General features: G+C 38.5%; 3 protein-coding genes and 1 long non-coding RNA gene across 4 annotated transcripts; 3 read left to right on the top strand and 1 right to left on the bottom strand.

The window, feature by feature from the left end:
- The first annotated feature begins 198 nt into the window (after nt 1–198).
- ttc5 (tetratricopeptide repeat domain 5) lies at nt 199–6,664 on the top strand. Its single transcript, XM_058781310.1, has 10 exons — nt 199–331; nt 1,086–1,218; nt 1,399–1,610; nt 3,135–3,288; nt 3,893–3,984; nt 4,104–4,160; nt 4,373–4,519; nt 5,240–5,454; nt 5,594–5,738; nt 6,395–6,664. Exons 1-10 carry the CDS (start codon nt 257–259, stop codon nt 6,512–6,514), a joined length of 1,350 nt encoding a protein of 449 aa, XP_058637293.1. The 5' UTR covers nt 199–256; the 3' UTR covers nt 6,515–6,664.
- A 290-nt stretch (nt 6,665–6,954) lies between these two features.
- Nucleotides 6,955–9,289, bottom strand: LOC131543683 (E3 ubiquitin-protein ligase CCNB1IP1). The gene is made up of 5 exons (XM_058781313.1): nt 9,166–9,289; nt 8,596–8,899; nt 8,370–8,516; nt 7,391–7,547; nt 6,955–7,200 (listed from the first exon to the last, which is right to left on the bottom strand). Exons 1-5 carry the CDS (start codon nt 9,189–9,191, stop codon nt 7,046–7,048), a joined length of 789 nt encoding a protein of 262 aa, XP_058637296.1. The 5' UTR covers nt 9,192–9,289; the 3' UTR covers nt 6,955–7,045.
- Nucleotides 9,290–9,625: 336 nt separating this feature from the next.
- Nucleotides 9,626–13,351, top strand: LOC131543685 (uncharacterized). Its single transcript, XR_009271959.1, has 3 exons — nt 9,626–9,727; nt 10,791–10,857; nt 11,911–13,351. It is a non-coding gene; the product is annotated as an uncharacterized LOC131543685 (long non-coding RNA).
- A 2,037-nt stretch (nt 13,352–15,388) lies between these two features.
- si:ch211-212k18.5 (sal-like protein 1) lies at nt 15,389–22,668 on the top strand. Its single transcript, XM_058781971.1, has 3 exons — nt 15,389–16,507; nt 18,276–21,409; nt 21,534–22,668. The coding sequence occupies exons 1-3, from the start codon at nt 16,432–16,434 to the stop codon at nt 21,750–21,752; spliced, it is 3,429 nt and encodes a 1,142-aa protein (XP_058637954.1). The 5' UTR covers nt 15,389–16,431; the 3' UTR covers nt 21,753–22,668.
- The last annotated feature ends 144 nt before the right edge of the window (nt 22,669–22,812 follow it).

Genomic DNA, 22,812 nt, shown 5'->3' with positions numbered 1-22,812 from the left:
CACTTTCTTATTGACGTTTTCCAAAGAGGTGCTTTGCTGTGAGTAAGTGTAAAAATATTTTTAAATATTTTAAGTGCGAATAATGCTATAAAATGGATAATAGATTTGCCAATGTCCAAAATAACTTCCTTCTAGACTTTTGTGTCACAAACTATAAAGTAAACATTTGGTCAAAGAAAAATTTATATAAAAGCCGCCCGTCTCCTGACCAGTAGGAGGCGCCCAAACACACTCGTCTGTGTTTATCACGCTTTACATGTTAAAGATGGCCGAGGTTGATAATGATGGGGAGCAGAAAACAACAGACAAAGATGACTTGCAAGTGTTAAAGGTTTGAACTCACGCTTTCATTTCATGTCTTTTGGTGAGGTAGAAATAAATAGGTATCACAGCGCCCAGATGATATCGATGGTGTATAATGTACACATAGTGGCTGCTGCAGCGCCTGTCACTATAACAACTGATACACTGCGTTGTAACAACGGAGAAAAGGCAGGTTTTAGGACAAGTAGCATCTGAATATCTTTGATTAAACTCCATGCGGTGTGTAGCCTGATCGTGTTATCATAATGTGCTTTCCATTATGTCGTGTAATGCTTGTTTTACACAACATTCACCTCTCACTGCAAGAGACACTTATTGTACTGTAAAACTATAATAAATTGATTTGGGTTCTTCTTTAAACAGTCTAAGAAGCTTTCATAATTTTTCATTTCATGTTTGATGACACATAATTTTGTGCCACAATTTTATTCTCTCAACTACAGTAGTTTTTCTTCACTGCAGTTACTCCTGAAATTTTGATTGACGATTTAATTGTAACTTTGTAAGAGAAAGCAGTGAAGTAGAATCTCTTCTTAAAGGCAAAAGAAGACCTCAGTCACCATTTGCTATTTTATTAAAAAAGATTGCAATGCAAGTGAGTGCTGACTGGGGCTGTCATTCTGTCTAAGATCTCCTTTTGTGTTTCACAGGGTGATGAAACTATTTTTGGCTGAACGATTCCTTTAATGCATGAAATCTCTTAGAGTTTTTGAGGATCTTCAAATGTGCAGTTGTTTAATAATAGCATGTTTCTCTCACAGGAGCTGGTAGATGATCTTTACTCCTTTAGGGACCGTTACTTTGAGACGCACAGTGTTGAAGATGCTGGTAGGAAACAGAATGATGTTGCTCAAGAGATGGCAAAGACATTTATGAGACTGGAAGAAAAAGAAGGTGGGGATTTCTTTGTGTTCCCCAAATTTTATGGCAAAGAAATTGTAATATATTCTGGCAATTAATTAAAAAATATGTTGATAGAAAATACACCAGAATTATTGTCTCAGCACCATTAAAAATGCCACAAGATTATTGGTATTATTTTATTATTATATGCTTATTATATAATTTCAACAGACTTGTACAAACACAGCGCCCAGTTCCTGCTGCAACGGGGTCGGTGTCTGAACGTCGCTTCGGGGTTCAGTCAGACTGCAGAGGAGTGTCTGTCCCGGGCTGTTAAACTGGAACCAGGTTTGGTTGAGGGCTGGAACACACTGGGAGAGCAGTACTGGAAAAAAGGAGACCTGACAGCGGCCAAGACCTGCTTCACAGGTGCACTACAGCAGGTAAGTTTTTATAATAGCTATGAACAATGGGTATCATTCATTAAATGTGCATACACGTGGTATAATCAATATTATAATTCTTATCCTGTATTTCTAGAATTCTTATCTTATATCCTAATCTTCACCTATAATCATGTTAAAATTAAACTTTATTTTATCTTAAAGGGGTCATATGATGCTTTTTAAAGATCATTATTTGGTGTATGTTGACATTCTTTAATGTTCAAAAAACACATTATTTTTCAAATGCTGTACATTATTATAGTTCCTCTATGCCCCGCCTCTCTCAAACGTGTCGTTTTCTACAAAGCCCCTCCTTCTGACAAGCACAGTCTGCTCTGATTGGCCAGCTGACCCAGTACATTGTGATTGGCCGAACACCACAAGCACGTGTCGGAAATGTAACTCCCCTTACCATAATGGCAAGCTTCAGCTTTCAAAGTAAATATAAAGACGGTTAATAATGTCCTTAGTTTTACCATCAATCCAAGCCCGAGAGGGGAACAGAGTCGCGTGACAGACGCAGTGATGAAGCTCGTCTGTATTTGCACACAAGCCGCGGTTAAGAAACCTGACTCCACTGTGATGTGACCCTGTCTCTCTCTCTCTCTCTCTCTCTCTCTCTCACACACACACACACACGACGTGTTACTCTACACTGCGCATAACTCCGCATTTGAACAGTCAATAGCAAATACTTAAACTAATAACAAAACATACTTACAGTCGCTGATTCAGAAGCGCCAGATTGTCATAGCTAAGTCAGAATTGACCCCTTTTTTTTTTCTTTTTTTTTTTTTTTTAGAAATGGCCTTTGTTCACAGCCAGCTTTGTACTCTCCTAGGTTCACAAAACGGTCGTCCATAAAATGCGTAGCACAAATTCGAACATTTGGTTGTGCTGTTCTTTTGTAAATAATCTTAACCAATGATTCCTAATTGCATCTACTTCTGTAAGGCCAAATAAAGTGCTTTTGCTTTCGCATAGAAACACACAGCATCTCCCTGACATGGCTGCATCAACACTACTGCGGTTACTGAAACCACGCCATCTTTCTTTGCGTGAACATTTGGGCGGCATTACGCAAATATTTCCACATCGTGACGTAGACATGTGGGGTTGTGTTTGAATGAGGCGTTTCAGCCCGGTCTGGATCAGCCTTCTCTTTTAGATAGAATAAGTCCTTTTGTGGGAGACTTTGAGCTTTGTAACTCTGCAGATCGTATACATGCACAAACAGCTACATAACACACTAAAGAAAAGGAAAACAAGGAATCGCATCATATGACCCCTTTAAATATATTTTATCATATACAGTATAGCTCAAGCTGCTAGGTAAATTATGAATTAGGTAGAATTTTTAGTCGGACATTGTGCAAACAAATAATACACACAAAACATAAGCAATAATCCATGGAAATAATAGTGGATGAGACCCAATATCTTTTAGGATGTCTGTCTCTTTTGATATGGTACTGCTCATGAAGCTCAGAGATGAACTCTTGGTGTCTTATCTTCATCCAGAGTAAGAATAAAGTGTCTCTGAGAAGCCTGTCTATGGTGCTGCGACAGCTGCCACCGGAAGAAGACGCACAGCAGCAGAGCAAACGCATTCTGGAGAGCGTGGAGCTGGCCAGGCAGGCCGTGCAACTCGATGTCACTGATGGGACTTCGTGGTGTGAGTATATTACACGGCTATTGCAGAAAAGAACACATTAGGTGTGTTCCTTGTGGAATACCCTGTAAAATACCCTGTAAAATGGAGTTTATTCCGCTAATTTAAAGGGATAGTTCTTCAAAAAATAAAAATTCTGTCATTAATTAATTGCCATCATGTCTTTCCAAATCTATATGACTTGCTTTGTTCCATGGAACATAAAAGAAGATATTTTGAAAATTGTTGGTAACCAAGCGGTTTTGGTTCTCATTTTCTTTCATTGTTTTTTTTGTTTTTTTGTCCATACAACGGAAGTCAACTGGAATTTGAAACTGTTTATAGCATTCTTCAAAATTTATTATCTTAGAAAGTCAGTCAGTTTTGGAACGACATGAGGGTGAGTAAATGATAACTGAATTTTCCTTTTCAGGTGAATTATGCTTTTAAGTGAAATTCAATCCAAATGAATGTTTTTGTCAAGTGAACTCCAACAGATATCCATGCTGTCGATTACAACGCAGCTTGTTTCCTAACAGCTTTTCTGAACAGAGATAGTTTATAATGTTGGTATATTGAAAAAAAATGTAAATAAAATATTTTATACTGTTTTGCTTTGACCCAACAGATATTTTAGGAAACGCGTACATCTCCATGTTTTTTACCCGTGGACAAAACCCACAGCTCTCTCAACAAGCCCTCAGTGCCTATGCACAGGCTGTGAGCATTTCCTCTTTGTCTCACTCATGTATCATCCAAACATTCATATGTTTAATATTACTTAGCCAAAGCTGGTTGTCATCTTTTTACCTTATAATTTTGTCTGTGCATATTTACAGGAGAAAATCGACAAAGCATCCTCAATGAATCCTGACCTCCACTTCAACAGAGCTACGGTAACAGTTCTTTCAATTGCTTTCTCTCACACTTTTTCAAACTGATGGGTGTGCACCAGCAAATGTGTCAAAGTAAAACCAGCATCTTATCCACTTTGTTTTATATATATATATATATATATATATATATATATAATATAATATAATATAATATAATATAATTGCATTTCCACTGTGTGAAGCAGACCTAAGAAACTCCCTTCTGTCACCAGTTGTTCCAGTATGAGGAGATGTACAGTTCAGCTCTGGATGGATACAGCCGTGCTGCAGCTCTGGATCCTGGCTGGGAAGACACTCGGGAGAGAGAAAAACAGCTGCTGAATTACCTAGACCAGGTTACAACGTTATTAGAGAATAAGGTGAGAGAAATAAACAACGACATTGTTTACACTGGCGCAGAACAGGAATTTTCAGTTCATTTCTATGGGAGCTGAGATATTGACAGTAGAAGTGTCGATAACATCTGAGGATGTTAAAAAGTTCAGACATGCTCAACTTTATTCAAACATTGAGTGAAAAATGGAAGGTGGCAGCCAATCACTGTCAGGTGTGGATAATGTTGTCTGTCATGAGCATTTCAAAATCTGCGTATTGTACTGGAGTTTCTGTTGAATTTAGAGTGTAAATCATATTATTTACATATTTGGACTCTTTCACTGAGAACCGACTATCTGGTTTTACAAAGGTGTGTCAAATTGACAATACATCTTGATTTTTTTTTTGGCATTTGGAAACAAAGCTTGCATCTGTCCAACTGTTACAGAGTATATAATTATTATTATTATATTGGGAAAAAAAAAAGTATTGGCTAAATACATTTGATACAAAACACCCCGAATGTGAAGTGTTGTAGCATGTTTAGAGGCACAGAGCTTTATTTAGTTCTGTTGATTGAAAAGGTTGTTTGGTTGTTATTTTGGATTGTTTCCAGGAGATAGCAGTAGAGTACATTTACATTTAGTCATTTAGCAGACGCTTTTATCCAAAGCGACTTACAAATGAGGACAAAAAGTACAGTCAAAACAATATTCTGGAGGTCCATAAGAAATCACATTAACCCCACTCTCTCTGTGTTTCAGGGAAAAGTAAAAGCGCGGCGTCTTCGTAACATGCTCTCCTCACTCAGTACCTCCGCTTTGGGCCCATGCTCCTCCCCTCAATTCCGGTCTCCCTCGGGCCACGTGGGGAGCCTTGAACCCCGCAGCTTATCCTCTCTCACTCACGGCCATAACGGTGGGGTGGCAGCGCTAGGAAAAGTGGTCTTCAGCCTGGCCTCGGAGGGCCGTATGGCCTTGTGAGTTTAAATGCCTCTGCCGCATTAACCTCTAAAAAAATATTTACTAACAAAACTAGAAGGTAACTGGAAATAGCTAACTGGCTGCTGACTGTATTGTTTTTATTTTTAAAATGGTTTTCTTGTTTTTGTCTTGCAGCACATTTGGGATGGTGGACAGTGATGAGACCTGTTGTGTAGTCATGGTGTATAATACAGCAGACAGCTGGGGTGTTTTAATAGGGGATACTGTAGTCATTCCTGAACCACAGGTTAAACGGCACAGTGTAACACATAAAGATAAGGTTTGTAAAGACTTTTCATTATACTTTAAAGGTTTATACCTCCGCTTACACTACCATTCCAAATTTTGGGGTCATTAAAATTTGAAAAATGTTTTCCAAAGAAATCCCTTAAGGCTGTATTTATTTGATCAAAAATACAGTAAAAAACAGTAATATTGTGAAATATTATTACAATTTAAAATAAACTGTTTTCTTTTTTGTTTTAAAATGTAATTTATTCCTGTCATGCAAAGCTGAATTTTTTTGAATATGTCACATGATCTTTCAGAAATCACATTTCTTATTATTATCAATGTTGAAAACTGTTGTGCTGCCTAATGTTTTGTCACAACATGGTACTTTATTTATTTTTATTTTTTCAGGATTCTTTGGTGAATAGAAAGTTCAAAAGAACAGTACTTTGATCAATTTAACACATACTTGCTGAATAAAATTAAGTTCTTTATAAATATATTTACTTACTGACCCCAAACTTTTGAACAGTAGTGTACATATTTACACAATCAAGCAAATATAAACAAGTTTGCAGCTGTTATCTGTGGCCACAGTTATAATAACCCAATTGTGAATGTAAAGTGCTTATTTTTTGCATTACAACAGGTGTAATAAATACAATGTTTTTATAATATGTTTCTTCTTTGCTTCTCCCTATACAGTCATATGACTTCCGAAGTATACGTGTGGACTCTCCCTTGCTCCTTATAGTCAATGGGAAAAGACAGGTGACGAAAAGCCAAAGTGCAGCCTTTGTTACTTACAAACCACAAAGTGAATGAAACCCAGAGAGAGGACATACAGTGAGAACATTGAGATCAATGAGGATAGTGTTTTTCCATTTTGTATATATTTTGTTCTGTTCCTGTTTGTGAGGACAGAAAAACTCTTTGTACATGTTTTTTCCAAATAATTTCCCTTTTTTAATTTTCCTCTTGTTTGTTGATGGGTATCATTGTTTAGATGTGTTGCAGTCTGTTTCATATTTGGGTTGTGAAAAAAAAAAAAAAAAAAATCCACCTTACTCATCAGTTTGGCAGTTGCTACAGGTAATAAACATAATTTACAGAGGGTTTTTCACATATTTTAATTATGAGTTATTTTCCACAATAAGGTAATTTACATTAGCGGAAACATGTTGTGAGTATTTACAGCATAACACCTTCTTTAAACGGTGTAACAGCTTTATCAATAAATAACCAACTTGAAAGAACAGAAAGAACTAAACAGAATCAACCATTTTTGGCAGTTAGAACTGAAATCAGAATTCCTAAGTGAAAGGAACAAGCATCTTAGTGAAACTCATGTCAAACTTAGTTTTTCTTGATAAAAGATTGGGCTCTGTCTCGGGTGGGTGTGCTGAACTGGAAGAAAGCTTTAGCGTTTTCTGGTCCCAGTGAGAAGAACCTGTCACCTTCTGGTGCCAGGAATGAAGGACTGCTATGCGGTGAGCGCTGTTTGACCGAACCTGATGACAATAATTGCAAAGGTTTTTCAGATTCTGTGCTTTACAACAGTTGATCACATCTGAACAATTTTGGTCTCAGTTGGATAAAGAACTCTTGACCTGATTTTACTTATGCAGGGTAATATAGACAATTACAATCATTTGTTTAAATAAGGAACCATTATATTACCCATTTTTTTTGCCCCCTGACCTGTAGTGAAAGGGTGGGAAATGTGATCTTTCTCTCCCGTTCCCAGCGTGTGCATCCGTAGTGAGTCAAGAAGTCCCTGCAGCTTCTGATATTGCCTATTTCGTTCATTCAGCCGCTCCAAAACCTCATTGTACTTTCCCTTATATTCCTCCAGCACCTGGAGAATGTAAAAGTTGAAACTGAGGACACTGATTGTTGTTAAAGAAATACAAAAAAAGCATCCTTCTCATGTTTCTATATAGAAAGTACTTGGACACACTTGATTAAATGTTACTTGTGATCTTAAACTTTTACATTGTGAGCTAAAGGCACTCCAATATGTGTAATCACAAAACATTTTTTATTGATACAGTGAAATTGTGAAACACTTATCAACAAAATAAAAAAATCTTTTTAAAATATATTTAAAAACATTTATTCATGGCGAAGTTTGTAATGTAATAACAAATGGTAGCATTTATTATTATCAATGTTTCAAACAGTTGTGCTGCTTAATATTTAAACCATTATACATTTTCCCCCAGTTTCACAGACAAGGGTTAAGCCTAGTCCTAGACTAAAATCTGAGCTCAACTTGCACTGACTGATCTTAAAATATATCAGTGCCGTTGTTTTGTCTCAAGATGCACACCAGTAATGTTTTTTTCTAAGTGCGTTTATAAAAGTTACTTAAATGTCCTAATTGAACTATGTCCTAATTCTGGCTTAGTCTAAGCCCTGTCTGTGAAACCAGGCCTTTAAGTTCTTTATTTTTTTTTTATGAATAGAGAGATAAAAAGAACAATTTATTTTAAATACATTTTTATAACCGTATAAAAGACTCTACGGTCACTTGATCAATTTAATGCATCCACTTGTTGAAATGGATGTTTTTATAGCACTTACATTGTTGTTGTTTTTTAAAGTAGTTATTTTGACTGTTACTGTGTATAAACAGTGAGAGTGGGCATTGGTTTGATGGCATGATCATATTTGGGACCTTTTTCAGTGACGCAATCTCTCCTCTTAATGCATTTAACTCCAGCTCTTTGCTCTGGTTCTGCTGGATCATATACTTCTCCATCTGAAGCACTTGTCCTCCAGCCCTGGACAGATTGTACTCCATCAGCATCCTCTCCTGATTAACCTGAAATAACCACAAAGAAAAGTAAAATTTTAAGAAAGGTGCATTGATAAGGTGCTCTCTGTTTCTGCAGACATCAAACCTGGTATGTCCAAAAGTTTAACGCTTTGTGGCTGATTTCCAGAACAGTTTCAGGCTGTAGTCCGACCAAAACCATAGCCTTGAATTGCTCTGACGGTGCCAGCTCGGTTCTAAAGACGTCCAGTTTGCCAGAGAGCATGGAGGAGCAGGCGGGGCAGATGGCAGGAGTGCGGCTGAACTCCTCTGAACCGTGTTGATCACAGAAGACATGACAGCAGGCCGTGACCCACGCGAACCCACTCAGCTTCGCCCGGCATTTATGCGAATTACACAGCAAGGTGAATTTAGACGCAGACATGGCGGTTCTTGTGGAAGGAAACAGAAATTTAAAGTATTATATCATCATACAATATGTATACTGTTTTACTGGTTAAGCTGAGTCTGACGAAAAACGATAAAAGGTTAGGCTATGTGTGCGCTTTATGTGTAAGCTAGCAGCGCGGGAAAAGTATTCCCAAGCTTTCTTAGTTATGTTCGAATCCCAAATCAAACTAATGCGGCTATAAAATATATATATGTATATATATCGCTCTTCACAAATATGTAGCTTTATAAACCCAGGATAGTTTACCGAGAATTTGCACGTGTGTTGTTCATTATTTACAGTCAGTCAGTCACAGGTAGAGCGCCGCGCGCGGGGTTTGACTGGCCTCATCTGATTGGCTGCTGACTGAGCGAACTCAAAAGAATTCCAGAGGCGCCATGATGCACTTTAAATAACACTTTTGTTCCTCGGGACAAACGTTATGTAAAACAGTCAAAAATCATGTTTATACGTACTCGGAGGAAGACGAATAAGAAAAAAATTGACATTCACTTGTCAAGTAGGCTACGTTGCACTTACCGAAATATGTGGTGGTTTGGTCTAAGGAAACACATTTCATGATAATAGGTTGTCCCTTTTTTATTAAACATTATATATATAGGCCTATACAATGGCACTGGTAAATGTAAATAAACAAATATTAAGCAAGGCACATAATACAAAACGGATGCAAAGTACCAATAAAATTACATATATTCTTCTCCAGCATATCTCTATAGCCAAAATACATCAATGGCCTTCTCAGAAAAGAAACTCACAGATGCAGCATTTCTCATAGTGTTGAATGCATCATCTGGGCATGAGAAAGGTAAGTCTTGACATTTTTCTGCTTTTCTTTTCTTCTCTGTTTTTCTTATATATCACAATTTTGCATTGTTTAGATCGACTAGGTAGCTACTACCCAAAACTAATAGCAACCATGAATTTGGAAAATGGTACCTCCTCCGAACAGCAGTAAATAATGCAAGGGTCATTCCACGAAATCGGTGCCTTTTAATTTAATATAACAACAAATAAATGTGCAATTTAAAAACATAACAATACTATGTATGCTTTCATCAATATTACATTTAAAAAAAAAGTTAATTAAATATTATCCTAAATAATTTAAATAGCATTTATGCTGGTAAGGGTAAAGTTTTTGGCCTGTGCCTCACTATGATTTTTCTTTTAATTTGCAAAATTATATTAAAAATCACATTTGCACATTGTTCTAAATATAGTCTCATTGTTAAGCAATGTTTTTGGCATAAGTATGCATTTTTTCTACAAACTTTAAATCATTTTATTGGTGTACCCTGATTTCATTTCAGCCCTGTTACCCTCATCACCATGCAATGTCAATCCTGTTACCATTTTTAAAATGTAAATTTAAATAATTAGTTCGTACATTTAATATAATTAATATCTACAAGTAAAATCCTTTCAAAGTGTACAATATGTGCTTTTGTGAACTTGACTATTAGCTAGCAATTAGCAAATTAGTTTGAGATCGAAATCAAACCTGCTACTGTCAACCTGTTACTTTATAGAGTAACAGGTTTTGACATTTTGGTAACAGGGATGACGTAGATTAGGTTTGACCCTGTTTTTAAAGATTGTCTGTGTAAAATTCAAACATTTTATAGTTCACCCTCGGTATATTATCGAGCTAATGCCAATATCATTCAGTGGCATACGAGTTCTAATTAAACTAAAGTATCTACACGCTTAAAAATGATGGTTCTTTAAAGGTTCTTTACATGTAGTAACGGTTATATTTAGAACCATAGCATCCTGAAGAACCCTTTTATGCTGAAATGGTTCTTTGTGTTAGAGTTTAGGGTTCTTTATTCCTGCCCTTTTGTTTTTCAAATCTGTAACTGTCAAAGCACCTCATTACTGGTTTTCTGGAGTTCAGTGATACAACTACACAGACTGTCAACACACTCTCAACAGGTAAATGATTTCATTCTTAAATTTAAATACCAGTTTTTTTGGTCACATGTACAGGTGCATCTCAATAAATTAGAATGTCGTGAAAAAGTTCATTTATTTCAGTAATTCAACTCAAACTGTGAAACTCGTGTATTAAATAAATTCAGTGCACACAGACTGAAGTAGTTTAAGTCTTTGGTTCTTTTAATTGTGATGATTTTGGCTCACATTTAACAAAAACCCACCAATTCAGTATCTCAACAAAATAGAATATGGTGACATGCCAATCAGCTAATCAACTCAAAACACCCGCAAAGGTTTCCTGAACCTTCAAAATGGTCTCTCAGTTTGGTTCACTAGGCTACACAATCATGGGGAAGACTGCTGATCTGACAGTTGTCCAGAAGACAATCATTGCACCCTTCACAAGGAGGCTAAGCCACAAACATTCATTGCCAAAGAAGCTGGCTGTTCACAGAGTGCTGTATCCAAGCATGTTAACAGAAAGTTGAGTGGAAGGAAAAAGTGTGGAAGAAAAAGATGCACAACCAACCGAGAGAACCGCAGCCTTATGAGGATTGTCAAGCAAAATTGAGGCAGTAATTAAAGCAAAAGGAGCCCCTACCAAGTATTGAGTACATATACAGTAAATGAACATACTTTCCAGAAGGCCAACAATTCACTAAAAATGTTTATTTTTATTGGTCTTATGAAGTATTCTGATTTGTTGAGATAGTGAATTGGTGGGTTTTTGTTAAATGTGAGCCAAAATCATCACAATTAAAAGAACCAAAGACTTAAACTACTTCAGTCTGTGTGCATTGAATTTATTTAATACACGAGTTTCACAATTTGAGTTGAATTACTGAAATAAATGAACTTTTCCACAGCATTCTAATTTATTGAGATGCACCTGTAAGTGTGAGCAGCTCTTTTAAGCTGAGGATACTTCTCTCCTCTTCTCTACTAAGTAGGTAACAGATATTGAATTTATAATCCATACTGTTAGAATTGTTTTAATTATTACTTGGTTTTATAAAGCTGTGACTTTATATCACTTTTTTTTCTTTTAAGATTGTTGAAGGGATCACATACTGTCCATGTTTTGCTACTTTTGGCCTTCGTGAACATAGTTGTTTTTACATAAACAAATGGACACACTGTAATTCTAAACTCAGTTGTGTATTGGAGATGCATCACATCACACAACCTCATCATCTGCAGATAAACCTTCACTCAGTCACACCATAATGATGGATTTAAAGGCATATGAAGATATTTCACTGGAACTTGGTCTTCATCACATCTGTTTTTGTTTTTATTTTGTTTTACTTCTTTGTTTATTTATTCATGTTCATTGTCAATTGTCTTTTTTTAATGTATTCAGCTAATAACTGTTGTTAAGAGCACTGACATTTTTGCCACAATATTACATGTCAATAAAAAAGTACCCAATCCACACAACATTGTTCTTGTTATTGTTTTAATGCAAAACTCTAATAGGCTACACTTATATATGTGACCCTGGACCACAAAACCAGTCATAAGTGTCAATTTTTCAAAATTGAATAAATAAGCTTTCCATTGATGTATGGTTTGTTATGATAGGACAATATTTGGCCGAGATACAACTATTTGAAAATCTGGAATCTGAGGGTGCAAAAAAATCAAAATACTGAGAAAATCACCTTTAAAGTTGTCTAAATGAAGTTCTTAGCTATGCATATTATTGATCAAAAATTAAGTTTTGATATATTTACGGTAGGAAATTCACTAAATATCTTCTTGGAACATGATCTTTACTTAATATCCTAATGATTTTTGGCATAAAATAAAAATGGATAATTTTGACCCATACAATGTATTTTTGGCTATTGCTACAAATATACCCCAGCGACTTTAGACTGGTTTTGTGGTCCAGGGTCACATATATGTATAAGTATATATATAAAAGGCTCAGTACTGCTTTTCTGGAGCTCAGCCATTCAGCTACACAGACTGTCAACACATTCAACAGGTAAATAATTTCTTTCTTAAAATGTCTATAATTTAACTTTCAAATTGTAACTGTTTTCCTACCAATGTATTTTTGTCTCTTTTTAGTTGAACAGAATATGTAAGTGTGACCAGCCCTGTTCAGTTAAAGATACTTATCTCCTCTTCACCACCAAGTAAATAACAAAGATAGAATTTATGTGAGATGATGAATATTATGACTATTATTATTACTTGGGTTTATGCATAAACATACCGAGTCACAGCTATCCCATGACTTTATATCACTTTTTCCTTTTAACATACTACTTTTGACCTTCATAAACAATTGTTTTAAACAAATGGAAGGAGACACATTGTAACTGTAAACTCAGTTGTGCATTTCAGATGCTGTCACATCCTACAACCTCGTCATCTGCAGAGAGAAACTGCCACTCAATCACACCAAAATATGCATAATGATGGACTTTCAGGCATCATAGAGGATTATAAAAAGTATTTCACTGGAACTTGGTCTTCATCACACTATTTTCTGTTTCAGTTTTGTTTTACTTTAAGTATTTATTTATGTTCAATGTCAATTGTCATTTATTAATATATTCTGCTAATAACTTGTTAAAGCAGTCATTTTTGTTACAATTTTGCATGTCATTAAAAATAAATAAATAAATAAAAGTAACTAATTTACATGCTGCTGTTGTTGTTTTATGTAAAAACCCTAATAGAGGCTACAAGATAATATAAGACCAGGCAGATAGAGGGGTAAGAAACTATAGGCTATTAATAAATCATATATACAAATAATATGAATAATACTATTAAAGATATAATTATAGTAATGTACTAATATTAATGAAAATAAACTATAATGAAAAAGACCATTAAGGTCCTATATAGCATTTTCAAAGCATGGTTCTTTATGGAACCCTATAAAAAGGGTTCTGCTATTGTTACAAGCTGAAGAACCCTTTTCTGGTACTGTTTAGAACAATTTTTCTTAAGAGTGTAGTATTGCTTGTGTCGGTAACAGGGTTGACAAAAATACCAAAACATGAGGTAGAAAAATTGTCATAAAATAATAAATTACATAGCCTAAGATGGCACAATACAGTTTCTTGAGAATGAGCAAAAAGGGTGGCTAACCGCACACTGATCCACTCAAGACTGGAAAAGTCTACAAAAAGGTTTTTTTTTTATTTTTTTTTTTTTATAAATTGCATCGTGCAAAAAGTGCAAAGTGCATGTGAGTTAAAAACAGCTAGACACCAGAAGGAGCACTGAAGATAGCAATGTGCTGAAACGTTTGCTTGCTGGTGTCTAGCTGTTTTTAACTCACATGCACTTTGCACTTTTTGCACGATGCAATTTATAAAATAAAAAAATGTTTTTGTAGACTTTTCCAGTCTTGAGTGGATCAGTGTGCGGTTAGCCATCCTTTTTGCTCATTCTCAAGTATACCATTGGCTCTACGCACCTGTAGTACAAGGACCTGCAGTACCAGGACTTTTTTCCTGTTTGGAGCACTAAAATTTTTTCTAGTTACAATACAATTTCTTGTCATTTTAAGGTGTCTTCATTTCATGGATATTTAAAAAATATTGATTAAGCGTATTTTATTTTTCACTTTTTCCAAGTGACTGGCAAGTCAATCAATGTTCTAGATCAGTGGTTTTCAATCCTGTTCCTCGAGACCCACACTGCTCTGCACTTTTTGCATGGCTCCCTTATCTGACACACTCATTTGAGTTCATGGAGCCCTTTCCTAATGAGCTGATGATCTGAATCAGGTGTGTAAATTAGGGAGACATGCTAAAGGTGCAGAGCTGTGAGTCCCCAGGAACAAGTTTGAAAACCACTGTTCTAGATGATTTGAGTAAATGAGAAGCAGTTTTTAGTTGTACAATTAAGCAATGCAAATTCTTAACTTAAATGTTTAGAAGAATGCCCAAACTTATGCAAATCAGCCTAAATTCTGTCCACCCAACCACGTGTATTCAATTAAAACCAGCCAAATATAGAGTAAACCATTCCAATCTGGCAACATTGATGAGTTTGTACAACAAATTAACAAAAACTGAAGAAATGCAACAGATGCATGTGAACGATGATATGGTTCTACTCTGTCTCTCTTTTTTAATTATTAGTTTGTCTTAAATCTACAGTATAATATTATTATGACTATTTTAATAATTTTTATCTTAAATTATACTTTGTTATTGTAAATACACCTGCATGAACAAACACACACACTCCTGTAGCCTATAAGAAAAAACCTGCCTTATGGTTAGTGGATAGCTTGGCCTTATATGAGATACGGTGCAGGTCGGCTGCTTGTTTTTGATACATCTAATTAAAAATGGCTTTTCACTTCATCCCTCCTCCACGTGGTGTATGGGAACAGAGGCGGGGGTGAAAGGGGGGCATTGTGCGGAGCGGCAATGGATCCTGGGGGTGAGGAGAGAGAAAGAGATGCCCACTCAACTGTGTCCAGGTCGCCATTGTTGGAAATTCCCTTCCTATTCAATGCATTTTAAATAGAGCTCCGAATATTCGGACGCACCGACAAAGTGAGCGAGCCGCAGGGGGTCTTTATTCCAGCAGCCCTTGCAGTTATAGTCTATAAGCTGCCTGATGTATTATCTCATCCCATCACCTTCCTCATCATCTCCCTTAAGTTATTTTTTGCTTCCACACAATTTTGAAATATATTGCCTATACACAGCCTTCACATCTAGTGAACGTTTTACATGCATAAGATACACTATACTCCTTTCGATACTTGAGCTATTTTATGTTTTCTTCCTGGGTAACCTGATAACAGTTACAGTCTAATTTGTTTGTTTTTTAATCTCCCTGTGAATCAGACGATTTGTAATGTCGCCTATTTAGATTTCACATAAATCTTAGTAGACCTGCTGCCAATACAAAAAGTGTCTCGTTCTCAAATAATACTCTCAATGGGCGCACTAAATGAAGTGTGGTCATTAAGTTGTTTAAAACAGACAGATGTCAGAAGAATCTTGAGGAGTATAAACTCCCTTTTTGCATACATTACAAGCGTATGTTCAAATATAAAAAGCAAGGACATTTCGTATTGACTCATATTGATATATAGCTCAGTTGTCTAAATTAGAGCTGCTATTAGCATTAAGAGAAACGCAAAAGAGGGAGAAAGAAAGAAAAAGAGACGGTGTTCCGCGCCATTGAAATGCAAATGTCAGAACAAGGAGAGATTGTATTTTTGTGTGAGTGTGTGTGTGTCTTTGGAGAGGAGAGGAGGGGAGTGAGTCTGCAGAGTGGACAAGTTTGAGAAAGAGGGGACTTGTTGAGGAAAAACAGCCACACACGCACTCGCCAGTTCACACAGCAACAGCGGACGACGTTACGGTCCGCTTCAGGAGCCCACGCGAATTTTAAGTTTTTTTTATTTTATTTTATTTTTTAACTATTTCAAAAGAAGCCTATGTTGTCTTGGCGCATCCTACAAGGTGGATTATTTACGAACAAAGGAGTTCGGTATTTATCTATTCAAAACCGGTTTTATAATTTGCGTTGCAAAGTTTGTTGATGCTCGTAACTCTCACCGGCTGCTCGTGAATCATGTCACGCCGGAAACAGAAACGGCCCCAGCAGCTCGTTAACGCAGACCCCGGGGGCACGCGCTTGATGCCGCAAGGTGAGGAAATCATTCCTTTGTTAATTATTTGTTACATTATTTGCAACTGTTTGTGCTTTATTATTTTTTTTAAACGACAGCTTAATTCAAGTTTTGCATAACTGGTTATGTAGTAGTCAACATTTGAAGTGGATCAAAAAAGTTCATCAAAGTTGTCCTAAGACAAGAAAGCATTTTGGTTGTAGGACAACGTTGATGAAAGATACTGTAGCCTACTGTAGTTTACCAAGAGCACCTGTTACCCAAAAATATTTTATATACTTCTTTTCTTTATTGTTTAAAATAGAAACACTTTAACACCTGAAGAATCATGATACAGGTTTAAAAGCACTAGTGCATTTGGCCCTCTCAGTGAGCCATTGTTTAAGAGCTGCAGCGCACAGCTCACATTTCTGCCATGACCTGACTTTTAAAAAATAGGTAGTTTGCTGACATTTCCCGCTCAAAATGTCTGCTAAATGTGTTATGTTGAAAGAAGGCTCTTGAAGATATGGCCAGAGAGGTGGTCTAAAGGTGTTCAGCCGTATGGCCGGTCATTATGTTGACATGAATCACTCAGGGGCCATAACTGCGTTAGCTTTTCACTAATGTCAATCCTCCAAGAGACTTGTAGCATAGTCAGTTTGATTGCTGGGGGTCTTTTATGCATTTAGAGGAGTCTCCTATTCAGTGTGAATAAGGTGCAGGCAAGGGGGAGGGGACGAAGGGGGTGTTTGGGTAAAGATTAATCTCTTCTCACTCTATTCTCTCCTCTTCTCCCTTATTCTCTCTCTCATGTTTCCATGTGCTCCTCTTTTCTGCTCCCGCCGTGTTCCCCCCTTCCCACTCCCTTGCCTCTATTCACTTTGTACCTCTGCTCAGTTGGGGGTTCCACTGTTAGAATACAGAGAGGAGAAAGAATGCACCGTTGCGTGCATGCATGGAAGAAAAAGTTAGCTGAGGAATCTTTAAGATACTGCACCTTTGTCCTTTGATTTCTATAGCTTTTGGCAAAAACAGGTAGTAAGTTGTGAGGGGATTTTTTTTTTTTTTTTTAGGGTTGAGGGTTTCTGGTGCATTTCAGCAGATTAGATTCCACAAGTATGTACAGTCATTTTGTGTATCAGTATGCCAGAAAATGGAAATAGTTTGTCTGTCTGTCAGTCAACCCACTATTTTCCCAACCCCCTTCTTCTAGTTCTTTTTCTGCGCTCAAGATTCTAAAAGAATTTGACCTTAGAGCTCATGAGGTTAGGTCATCTAGCCAATCAGAGCGCATGGACAGTGCCCAAAACCCTTTCTATGCCCTGACCTCTGACCCTGTGTGGAGTTAGGGGGGAAGGGTGAATAGAGAGATGAAAGATGTAGTTGATGGACAGAGGGTTGGGTTAAGAGGGGTTATGGGTTGTTGTGGTGATATCTATTGTCCTCTAAAAAGCGTTGCAATAGCTGCAAGGTGGTTAGTGAGTTGTGGCAAGAGTGAGGACAGAAGATGTGAGTGTAGTATATGAAGGTTGTGATTTAAGGGTGAAGGATCATTAAGAATGCGGAATGACAAGTGGTATTCAGCAATTTGGTGAAAGAAAACTGTTGAAAAAGCAGCTGGCCTAACTAAGAAGGCTTTCTCATAACTCGTTCTTATAGAACTCAATTACAACAATTAATATATAAATTGATTTATAAAATAATGAAACTATGCCATAACAATATTGTTTTCAAATAATTGTCATTGTCTGATAATGAATGTTATATACTTATAAACTGATTCTTTACTTTCTTTATTTTCCAGATGACCAGCTTCAAGTGAAATCTCCATCCACCTCTCTTGCCTCTGAAGCTACCTCGTCATCTTCGTCCTCCTCTCCTACATCCCTTCAGGACTGTCAGCCTCCTTTGGCCCCAAGACCATCTCCTGGTGGCCTTCACGCTCCCTCGCTCCCCAATGAGAGCTCATCTCCTCCCCACTGGCCAAATCACATTGCCTCATATTCTACATCTCTGCCTAATGCACACTCATCTCTCTCTCCGGACTTCCCACATCCTTCCCTGTCATCCCAGACCCACTCTCCTCCCCCTAGCCAGCAGAAATCCACACACATTCCATCTCATCAGCCCCACTCCACTGTGACATCCCCACCAATGGGTATTTCTGCAACCACCACTACCTCCTCTTCCTCGTCTTTATCCTCTTCATCGTCGCTGGGTGCCCCACCTCATCAAGGGAGTCCTAGTCCCATCCACCAAACTCCTTCATCACCTTCAGAGCAACTCCAGGTGCCTCCAACCCTTGCTGTACTGTTAGAGGAGCTTAGGGTCCTACAGCAAAGACAAATTCACCAAATGCAGATTACAGAAGAGATCTGCAGGCAGGTGCTGCGCCTAGGTGGTATGGTCAGTGCCCAAGATGCACCTCAGGGATCTGTGGAGGGTCAACAGAGTGATGCAGGCTCTAGTTCCCCACGTAATACTGGTGCCTCTTTAATTCCCCAAGCTCCTACATCCAAGCCCAACCAATCTCACACAAATGGAACTAGAGCTCCTTATTCCACAACTTCATCTTCAACATCTTCCTCATCCTTAGTGACCTCTTCAGCCTCTGTGCACCCTCTCTCTCTAACACTAGGACTTCCACCTCGTTACCTCAATGAAAAGTCTCCTAACACCTCCATCAGTCATGGCAATGGCGTGAATTTTTCAACTCCTCCCTTGCCCACGGTCAGCCTCTCCCAGGACCAGCTATCTCTCAGTTCCACTGTTAGTACGTCAAACGGATCGTCAAGCTCCTCTTCAGGCCGCCAGCAGCACATCTGCCGGTTCTGTGGGAAGGTTCTAAGCAGTGACTCCTCATTACAAATCCATCTGAGATCCCACACCGGTGAGCGTCCATACCAGTGTCCGGTCTGCCTTAGTCGTTTCACTACCCGTGGAAACCTCAAAGCCCACTTCCTCCGTCACCGTGAGCAAAATCCTGAGCTGTCGCTCTCTCTCTTGCCACCTGCTCTGTCTGAGCAGAGCCAATCAGGATCTGGCTCAGGGCCATCACAGAGGCGCAGAAAACGTAGAGCGGAGGATGAGGAGCCTTTTGGGGTTAAAGGTAGTGTAGGTGTGCCAGATAGTTTAACTCTTGGTTTCCTGTCCGGGTCATCTCATCCATCTCCCTCCTCCCTTCCGTTGCCACCCAGTGTTGATCTGGCCCTGCTTTCCACCGCCCACTCTTTGCTACAGCTAAACCGTGCCTCAGCTGCAGCCGCAGCCTCTGTTTCCACTAGTGTGCAGTCTTCATCTTCATCCATCACCTCCTCTGCAATGACTGGTCAATTCAAAGGTGCAAAGCAGCAGAGGTTTGATGAGAATACACCACCACACTCTACCTTACATCCTGGTTCTCCATATTCCCAGCTGGCACATCTTCCGAAGATTCTCTTCCCATCAGGCCCCTCTGCCCACCATCCTAGCCTTGCCCTTCTTCGCCCTCCTCACCTCCCTTCCCCACACCTCCCACTTACCTTCCCTTTCTCCTCATACCCCAAACCTCAAAACTCCTCTCCTCCATCCTCCTCTCCATCCTCATCCTCCGCCACCTCTGACACCTCCAAGCTGCAGAGACTGGCGCAGAAGTTAGAGAAGCAGCCTCTCCCAAAAAGCACCAATGAAGGCCAGGCTCAGGCTAATGATATATCCACAACCTCAAACGCTAATGCTATCTCAGCTTACAGGAGGGAGATGATGGCGGCCTTAGGGCTGAACCCGAATCCCAGCGGTGAGCTGGCCAGCCAAGAGCTCCAAAGGTCAACGGCCTCCTCTTTGGTTCCTAATCAGTGCGGGGTATGCCTCCGTGTCCTCAGCTGCCCAAGGGCGTTACGTCTCCACCAGGCCACTCACTTAGGTGAACGTCCATTCCCCTGCAAACTCTGTGGCCGCTCCTTCTCCACAAAGGGAAGTCTAAGGGCTCATCTGGCCACACACAGAGCACGTCCAGCCAATGCACGTGGCCAGAATTCATGCCCGCTCTGTCAGCGCAAGTTTACCAATGCCGTGGTACTGCAGCATCACATTCGGATGCATCTGGGGGGCCAGTTGCCTCCGGAAGGTAATGGGGACCTGCAGTCAGAGGAAGACCCTGGTCAAATGGATGGGGTTTCTTTACCCAAAAACCTTCAGTCTCTTCCTCTAAATATGAGCATGTCTTCCTCTGCCAGCTTACTGGAGTCTGGTGCTAGCCTAAAAGATGCTACATCAGGTAATGCAGATCAGCTCATGGAGTCAGATCAAGATCCCTATGACAACACACCTGAGACTAGTCCAACCGTCACCCTGGAGAAGGAGGGCCCCTCAGGAGAAAACAGTCCACCTGACAATTCAGATGAGAACCATTATGGCACAGTCCATCAGAGCAAATCTCAAGTTGTCAATGGCTCTGCAGAAGAAGATGAAGACACGCCCTTATCTCTCTGTACCCGGACCAACTCCCAGGACACCTTATTTGATAAAAAATGGCACAATGGTGCTTCACATCAAACAGTGATCAGCGGGCCAAAACCTAGTTTGAACTCTGAGGCTCTCAATCTGTCACCTGCCCTCACTCCACCCTCCAGCCCAGGGTTGTCCACGGAGTCAAAATCAGACCAAAGCAGCGAGCAGACAACGCTTCATGTGAATGGAATAGACCATGTTCTTGAGCCCAATGATGGTGACTCTCACCCAGCCACAGAGAATGCTTCTTTGCACATTCCAGCCGTAGAGCAGAAGGGGAAAGCTGAGGATGCAAAAGAGTCGACAGAAGAGGATCAAAGGAAAGATAAAGAAAAGACCGAAGTGGCATCATCAGAGACTCCTGTAGCCCCTCCACAACCACAGCGCTCAGAGAAACCTTACAGTTGCACAGAGTGTGGAAAAGAGTATGCTAGCCGCAGTGGATTGAAGGTACATCTATTTTGAAAAAGATGGAAAGTTAGATGACATTTATATCTATGAAATATTCATTAATAATCTGTAATATCTTGTTTATGTTAGAAACAATTCTTACAATTTTTGTGTGTTTCAACAGGGGCATATGAAAATCCACAGCGGAAGTATGAATCAGTTGGCCAGTACTGCATCCTCACAGTCCTCTGAGGGAAAAGTTGTGGAGCGTATGGAGGAGTCGACCCATCGAAAACTGAGAGGAGAGGATGCTAAAAACATGTCAGAGGAAAGTACAAATAAATTGTCCTTGACTGAGCATTCGGTGTCTACTACTGACGACAGGCCTGAAGACACTGCTTAAAAGAATGTGATTAGTTAGGTTTTAGCACTATTCTTGTTTACTGATTTCTATGACAACTTTTTTTCAACTTTGTGGTTAGGAGTAGTTTTTAATTGTTTGATATTGTAGAATATTAGTAAATCAGTCCATATGTAATAGTAGTGCCTTTTCATGAAGACAATTAAATCATATTGATAAAGACTTGGTCTACTTCAAATATCAGGATGCACAGAAATTGGATCTTGAAAATAGCGTTTTTGTGTAACAAATGACAAGCAAATTAATTGTGTGTCTAAGTGCAATTTCAGAAATCAATTTGGAACTTAAGGATATACATAAAAATACATGTAAAACATAAAAAAAATATATAATTTTGAGCAAAATCTAGGAAAAAAGGGACTGACCTGATGTGTGAGATGAGAGGATAATAGGGATCATACCAAAACTGATCAACTGATGTGCAGCTGAATGTAAATATCAATTTTGTTTTATGTACCCTGTTTTTATCTACTTTCATGCTGCTGTACTTTGTAGGTTTTTCTCTAAATAGCTGCACTATACCTGTGACTGCTGAAACTCTTATTGACAAGGGAGGTTTATGATGACGATGATGGGACTGAATTTCTGAGAGGGTCAGATTTACTTTCTGCACAATGCCTGTTTTTCAACTTTCTTTATTTAAAATCCCCACTGATTTGTATGTATTAAGGTTGTTTTTTTTGTTTTGTTTTTTTTTTACTATGAAAAACCGCAAATCATATTAGTTTTCACAATGCTGCAGATGAGCAAAAGCAGCTCAAAATTGCTAAAGATTTAAGCTTTCAATATTTTTGTAATCTTGAAGGTTGAAGCAACTTTGTTGGCCCTGTTGAACTCTAACAACTTTTTGTTGTCATTTTTTTGGATGTAATGTGGTCCTAACTTGTCAAAAAGAGAAATAAAGTCAGAATGAATGTCTCAAGATTTGTTTCTTTTTTTTTTTTATGTCTGTGCATTATTTGAATTGCATTGAACAGAAAACTGCCACCTGTTAAGCTATTTTCAGCATCCGATGAGGCTTTTTGTTGTTTTTGTTGTTCCA

The sequence above is a fragment of the Onychostoma macrolepis genome, chromosome 07 (genome assembly GCF_012432095.1).
Source record: "Onychostoma macrolepis isolate SWU-2019 chromosome 07, ASM1243209v1, whole genome shotgun sequence".
Taxonomy (NCBI): Eukaryota; Metazoa; Chordata; class Actinopteri; order Cypriniformes; family Cyprinidae; genus Onychostoma; species Onychostoma macrolepis.
This window is presented reverse-complemented; position numbering and strand designations above follow the sequence as displayed.

Coding starts and splice junctions, on each gene's coding strand:
- LOC131543683 (XM_058781313.1), bottom strand. CDS start 9,191: ATGAACAACACACGTGCAAATTCTCG. Junction 8,900..9,165: donor AACACACGTGCAAATTCTCG/GTAAACTATCCT, acceptor TCCTTCCACAAG/AACCGCCATGTCTGCGTCTA. Junction 7,548..8,369: donor AGATTGCGTCACTGAAAAAG/GTCCCAAATATG, acceptor TACATTCTCCAG/GTGCTGGAGGAATATAAGGG.
- ttc5 (XM_058781310.1), top strand. CDS start 257: ATGTTAAAGATGGCCGAGGTTGATAATGATGGGGAGCAGAAAACAACA. Junction 1,219..1,398: donor GAGACTGGAAGAAAAAGAAG/GTGGGGATTTCT, acceptor TAATTTCAACAG/ACTTGTACAAACACAGCGCC. Junction 5,455..5,593: donor TCGGAGGGCCGTATGGCCTT/GTGAGTTTAAAT, acceptor TTTGTCTTGCAG/CACATTTGGGATGGTGGACA.
- si:ch211-212k18.5 (XM_058781971.1), top strand. CDS start 16,432: ATGTCACGCCGGAAACAGAAACGGCCCCAGCAGCTCGTTAACGCAGAC. Junction 16,508..18,275: donor CACGCGCTTGATGCCGCAAG/GTGAGGAAATCA, acceptor TTTATTTTCCAG/ATGACCAGCTTCAAGTGAAA. Junction 21,410..21,533: donor CTAGCCGCAGTGGATTGAAG/GTACATCTATTT, acceptor GTGTTTCAACAG/GGGCATATGAAAATCCACAG.